The sequence below is a fragment of the Theropithecus gelada genome, chromosome 20 (genome assembly GCF_003255815.1).
Source record: "Theropithecus gelada isolate Dixy chromosome 20, Tgel_1.0, whole genome shotgun sequence".
NCBI lineage: Eukaryota > Metazoa > Chordata > Mammalia > Primates > Cercopithecidae > Theropithecus > Theropithecus gelada.
The window spans coordinates 51,106,801-51,113,201 of NC_037688.1; the positions used below are offsets into that span (position 1 = coordinate 51,106,801).

Sequence of the window (6,401 nt, forward strand, 5' to 3'; positions counted from 1 at the left end):
CCGCGGGGGCGGGAGGTTGCAGGTGGCGGACGCCGCGCCCCCGCCCCCCCGCCCTGGGCGACAAAGCGAGACTCTCTAAAAAAAAAAAAAAAAAAAAAAGAAAGGGGCCTCTAGGTTCCAGGCAGCCACCTAGAAAGCGTCCTTCCTCCCCAAGACCCCCGAGTCTGGGCAGTGGAATCCTTCTTGGTGGTCCTGGGAGTCCGGAGAAAGTCTGGGCTTTGGAAAGGAGGAGACTGCCTTTCGGGGAGTGCCCAGGGTGAGTCCAACCCCATGCATGGGGCTCTGTGGCTGTCCTCCCTCTACCCATGATGGACATGGGATGTGGCAGTGGAATGTGGGGAGCACGAAGCCCCAGCTGAAGCAGCTTGCGCTGGTGGCTGCTCATCCCCGAGCTTTGACCGAGCCCCTGCCGAGAGGACCCTGCCCAAGGCCACCTGGGGAGTCAGTTGGGGCGGCAGGACCCAGACACTTCTCCAGGTGCCCCAGTTTATCCGTTCCTGATCCTCTGATCCTCTTCCTCCCCTTACGCCTACCCCTATTTGTTAACTTTGCCTTTTGTACTAAAACTCTTGGGTTTGGAGGGCGGGCAGGGAGGGGCTCTGTGAGAGGAAGGGGGCTCGCTTCTGAGATCTGAAGGGCTGGTGCCAGCGTGGGGTGCTGGGGAAGTCAGGTGGTGGCTAGGGGACGTGGAGTCCATCCTGGGGCTCACCTGGCTGAATCAGGCATCCTCAGCTCAGGCTCCAGGGAGAGACCTCACTCTCCTGACAGCAGGCAGGGGTCAGAATGCATCCCTAATCACTGCTGCAGGGAGGAGGGGAGGAGGGGCTGCCAAGCTAGAAGTGGGGGAGGAGCGGAGGGGCGGGAGGGAGAAGGGGAGAAGGGTCTTTGGGTTGAGGATGTGCAGTTAAGTGGAGTAAACACTTCAGAGCCACCCCTGACCCCATGAGCTTTGACAAGAGACTGGGGTGGGATCTGAGCTGGGCTGTGAGGAGCCCCAGGGGAAGCTAGGGTTGGGTTTAGTCCTAGAGGGTTCTGGAAGAGCCCAGGCTCCTGAGGCCAGTCCAGGCCCGCCCTGGGCATGTGTCCAGCCCTGGGGGATCAGTCTGGGGAGGATGAGAGGCAGCTGAGGCCAGGCCCAGCCTGGGGGTCAGCTCCTTAGCCCTGGGGGCGGGGTTCCAGGGACACTGATGTGCCCCAGGGTTGGAGGGGGCGGTACGGGAGAGTGACTGCTCTGGCAGACTCTTGACTTCCTCGTGTTTTAGAAGGGGAAGGGGTGGGTATGGAGAATTCCAAGGGTCAGGTCCTGTGGCCTCTGGGGTTTTCCCTTGGACCAACCATGCCGACCCTTCACTGTGCACTGCAGAGCCAGTAGAGCTGGGCCCGCTGAACTTCTGGACTACAGGTGTCCTGGTGCTGTCCGAGGGGGCGTGGCCACTTGGGGCTGGTGTGCCCCTAAGTGCCTGTGCCTCCGTCCTTTCAGCCTGCTACGAGCCTGCAGTGAGCCTCTGAAAGTTTGCACCCTGTCTCAGTTTCCCCAACTGCAAGGCAGCATTGTCTGCTCTTCAGACCCTGGGCTGGGCCCCCAGTGCCTGCAAGCTCTGTTCTGGGTGCTGGCTGTGGGGAGGCGAGCAGAGAGAAGTAGCCAGGGCCCCCACTTGAGTCTCTGGGCCACTGCTCCCACTGGGCTGTGACCGACCTAGTTCCAGGCGGTGACCTGGCCTTCCTGTGGCCTCGGCAGGTGGGTCCTGGGTTGACTTTGGCCATAGGCCTTCCTTCCCACCTTTCCACCTCAGTCAGCTCATCCAGGCTCTTGCGGGGCCTCCCATTTGGGGACTGTAGCCCACAAGTGCCCCCGAGCTCAGCACATGCTTAGCTGTTCACCCACTAGTGAAGCACCTGTGTCTGCCAGGTGCGGGGTTCACGCAGACTCCCCAAGGTCTCCGTCTGCGAAGGGTGCCAGGTCTGGGGACAAATGGGGGCTGTACTTTGACCGTAATCTTTTAGAAAAGCAAGAGGAGGGTCGGGCACAGTGGCTCATGCCTGTAATCCCAGCAATTTGGGAGGCTGAGGTAGGTGGATTACCTGAGGTCAGAAGTTTGAGACCAGCCTGGCTAATGTCGTGAAACCCCATCTCTACTAAAAATACAAAAATTAGCCAGGCATGGTGGTGGGTGCCTGTAATCCCAGCTACTTGGGAGGCTGAGGCAGGAGAATCGCTTGAACCGGGGAGGCAGAGGTTGTAGTGAGCTGAGATAGTGCCACTGCACTCCAGCCAGGGTGACAGGAGTCACCTGGGGTGCAGCTCTGTCTCAAAAACAAAACAAAAGCAAGAAGAGGCAAGGAGCAGGGTGGGTAGGGGAACCCCTTAGTTCCTGGTTTGCGAGAGCAGTGGGTGCACGGAGTGGGGTCCGAGTATGTAGCGGGGAGGGACCTGGGCTCCTGTGGGGGGTGTAGTCCCCCTGCACTTTCTGGCTTTGGCATCTGCCAGGCCCTTTTGGCATCTGCGAGTCTCAGACCCGAGGTGTGGGGCAGGAGGAGGGAGGCTGAGACGGAGGAGGGAGGGTTGCCCAGGGCTGGATGAAAGCCACAGGGAAATGCACACCAGATGAGGTGGGCTCCGCAGGGAGGGAGGGTCCTCAGAGCAACTCGTCAGATGTTTGTCACACGGGGGTCCAGTCCTGCTCGTCTCCCTCCTCCCCCGTCTCTCCCATCTCATCCACACCCGGGCTAGGACAGGCTTCGGATGCCTGGGGAGGGAAAGGAATTGATCCCAAAGATCTCTGCTCTCTGAGCTGGTTTGTGCAAGAGGGGGCCTGGAAAGCCCTTGCCGCCTCTCTGTGTTCCCACTGCCCTTCCACGGCAGGGGGTCCGGGAACTCCATCCCCCTTCGGGGCTCTCTCTGACTCTTTGGAGAGAAGGCCTGGCAGGGCGAACATTCCGATTTTGGTGCTGGTCCCTCCAGCAGGCGGGAAGAGGAGGATATTCAGAGTCACTGGTGTGCCTTCTGGGAAAGGAAAGGGGTGGGCTCCTGGTCTCGCTGGGTGCCTGGGGTCAAGAACGTCCCAGACGGGAGGGAAGGGCCTGGGGAAAGGCAGGCAGTGACTTCTGATGAGGCCTGAGGTCTGTCCCCTCCCAGCACCAGCCTGGTTTCTCTCCGTGGGCATCGTCAGCGAGGTCCCTGGTGGTTGCGGCAGGGGGTGGGGGTGCCTCCCCTTCTCATGACTTCCTCTCAGGGACGGGGGTGCCCCTGAGCTGCCAGGCTTCAGACCTTGGTACCGCCACCATCTGAGGCTTCTGTGTTTGTCCCTGGGATGCTGGGTGTGGTTCCCATGCGGGCTGCAGCTGTGAGAGGTGGGGCGGGGCGTGCAGGGGCTCTGGGACTAACACCGCCCTTCCAGGTGGGCTGGAAGGAGGCAGCCCCCAAGGGTGGGAAGAGGGAGGGCTGAGCCCCACGCTCACCCCCAGCACCCCTGCCCCTCCCAGTCTCCCTGTGGCTGCTTCAGAAGTGGCAGCGGGTGGGTGGAGGGAGGCCCAGCTCCCTCTGTCACCAAGATGGAGGAGGACTTGTCCGGTGACGTTGTAGGCCAGCTCTGCCCAGGGCCTGGTTCTGCGGAGCGGGAAGGCTCCCGTGCCGCCCACCCCCGCTCTGCCCCATTCCTGGTGGATGTTGTGGGGGAAGCCTGGATTCTCTCCCGCTGCCGTCCTCACACATCCTCCGTCCCACCTCCAGCGCTCTCCACCGAGCACCCCAGTGCAGGGGGTCTGTGCAGCTGCCTCTGGCGCAGCCTGCGTTTCCCTGGGGGTCTGAGCAGGAAAAGGGAACTCAGGACCTGCCTGCCAGGGGCTCGAGTCTGGGGCGGTCACTCCTGGCAGGTCAGCCTCCTGGCAGGGGCCGGTCCTGGGGCTGTCAGCAGGGGTGGGGGAAGCCCCCTCAGAGGGCAGGAGGCAGGGCTGGGCATGACCAGCAGGGCATCCCCTCCCTAACACAGTTCCTGTTTCTATCGACCTAGTTCCCAGCCCTCCCCAGCTCTCCCTCGGAGCTGTTTGCTCAGCTGACCTGCCGCGCCCTGCCCTGCCCGACCTCACCCTGCACTACCTGGCGGGCAGGTGCTGCCCGGGGCACTGCTGGGGGTGCCTGGGCCTGCCTGGGCTGGGCACCCAGGATGGGCTCTCTGCCCAGGTGGGACAGTCCTGGCCTGTGGTCGGCCGATTCCCCCGGGACCTTGGGACTGGGTCAGTGCCCTCCTCCCCTGTGTCAGAATGAGGAGAATCTCAGAAAGGCCCCCTCCCTGGCCTGGCACCCTGGCAACCTGCAAGATCTGGGGGGCTACAGTGGCCCAGAGTCTTGGGAAGGATCTTCAGGCTGGCGCCACCATGTCTCTGGCTTTCCTCACATGTGCTGGGCTCTGCTGGTGACTTTTTGGCCTCCTGAGTCTGGGCCCAGGTTGATGAGAATTCACAGGGCTACAATAAAAGACGGGGAGAGAGGCCAGCTGCAGTGGCTCACCGCTGTAATCCCAGCACTTTGGGAAGCCGAGGTGGGCGGATCACCTGAGATCAGGAGCTCGAGACCAGCCTGGCCAACATGGTGAAACCCCATCTCTGCTAAAAATACAAAAATTAGCTAGGTGTGGTGACGGGCACCTGTAATCCCAGCTACACTGGGGGCTGAGGCAGGAAAATCGCTTGAACCCAGGAGGCAGAGGTTGCAGTGAGCCAAGATCGCGCCACCACACTCCAGCCTGGGCGACAGAGCAAGACTCCGTTTCAAAAAATAAAGAAAGATGGAAGAGATGTAATTATATCGGGGAGGGAGGGAGCAGGGAGGGCTGCTTTTTGTTGAGGACACTATGAATAATTGGTGGAGGGCTGATGTAGGGGATGCTGTCAACCACCGAATGAAAGGGTGACCTCGAGTGATCTAGGTGGGCGGGCCTCGGGGTGCTTGGTCTGCGATGAGAAAGGAGTTGGGGGCAGCCTAGTTCTGGGAGAGTGTGCGTCCGGTGGGAGGGAGCAGGCTCTGGAAGCGAGGATGGCAGGGATTGCACAAGGAAGATATGTGGGTGGTGAGGAGCATGTTGTGCCTCCCCGCCAGCGACCATCATCCTCTTATCCTCAGTGTGGCAGCAGGTGGGGCAGGCCGGCGGAACAGGCCGCTGCAGGCCGGCGCTGGGCTGGGCACCCTCACAGTCCATGTTCCAGGCTGCCCAGCCGCGCATGTTAGGAGGGGTGGGCGTGAGCAGAGAGGAAGGCTTGCCCGCCTTGGAGGCCCGGGCTTCCCGGGCATAAGGGGGCCTTGGTCCCGGGCCCCTGGGGGTCGGTCGAGAGCTGGGTAGGCTCAGACCCCCTCTCCTTGTACCCATCCCACAGGAGTCTGATGCCCCGAACCCTGGATGGGCAGATCACCATGGAGAAGACCCCCAGCTACTTCGTGACGCGGGAGGCCCCCCGCCGCATCCACGCCATGTCCCCGGACATGAAGCTGATTGTGGTGGTGAGGAACCCCGTGACCCGGGCCATCTCCGACTATGCCCAGACGCTCTCCAAGACCCCGGGCCTGCCCAGCTTCCGCGCCCTGGCCTTCCGCCATGGCCTGGGCCCTGTGGACACGGCCTGGAGCGCCGTCCGCATCGGCATGTACGCTCAGCACCTGGACCACTGGCTGCAGTACTTCCCCCTGTCCCACTTCCTGTTTGTCAGCGGGGAGCGTCTGGTCAGCGACCCGGCCGGAGAGGTCGGCCGCGTGCAGGACTTCCTGGGCCTGAAACGGGTCGTCACAGACAAGCACTTCTACTTCAATGCCACTAAGGGCTTCCCCTGCCTCAAGAAGGCCCAGGGCAGCAGCCGTCCCCGCTGCCTGGGCAAGTCCAAGGGTCGGCCACACCCGCGCGTGCCCCCAGCCGTGGTCCGGCGCCTGCAGGAGTTCTACCGGCCCTTCAACCGCAAGTTCTACCAGATGACCGGCCAGGACTTCGGCTGGGGCTGAGCGGCGCCCTGGGGATGCTCAGCACCTTGATTGACATCCGCTCACCCAGCCAGAGCAAACTGCGTGCACATGCTGGGCAGAGAGGAATATTTAAGAAATAAAGCTCGGGGCCGGGCGCGGTGGCTCAACCCTGTAATCCCAGCACTTTGGGAGGCCGAGGCGGGTGGATCACGAGGTCAGGAGATCGAGACCATCCTGGCTAACATGGTGAAACCCCGTCTCTACTAAAAATACAAAAAAAAACTAGCCGGGCGTGGTGGCGGGCGCCTGTAGTCCCAGCTACTCGGAGGCTGAGGCAGGAGAATGGCGTAAACCCGGGAGGCGGAGCTTGCAGTGAGCCGAGATCGCGCCACTGCACTCCAGCCTGGGTGACACAGCGAGACTCCATCTCAAAAAAAAAAAAAAAGAAAAAAAA

General features: G+C 61.9%; 1 protein-coding gene across 1 annotated transcript in view; it reads left to right on the top strand.

Moving 5' to 3' along the window:
* Positions 1-6,088, top strand: part of HS3ST6 (heparan sulfate-glucosamine 3-sulfotransferase 6) — a 7,268-nt gene extending 1,180 nt beyond the window's left edge. The window contains exon 2 of the mRNA XM_025369747.1: positions 5,371-6,088. Coding sequence (XP_025225532.1) covers positions 5,371-5,986 — 616 coding nt within the window. The 3' untranslated portion in view covers positions 5,987-6,088. The remainder of the gene's footprint in view (positions 1-5,370) is intronic.
* Positions 6,089-6,401: the final 313 nt, after the last annotated feature.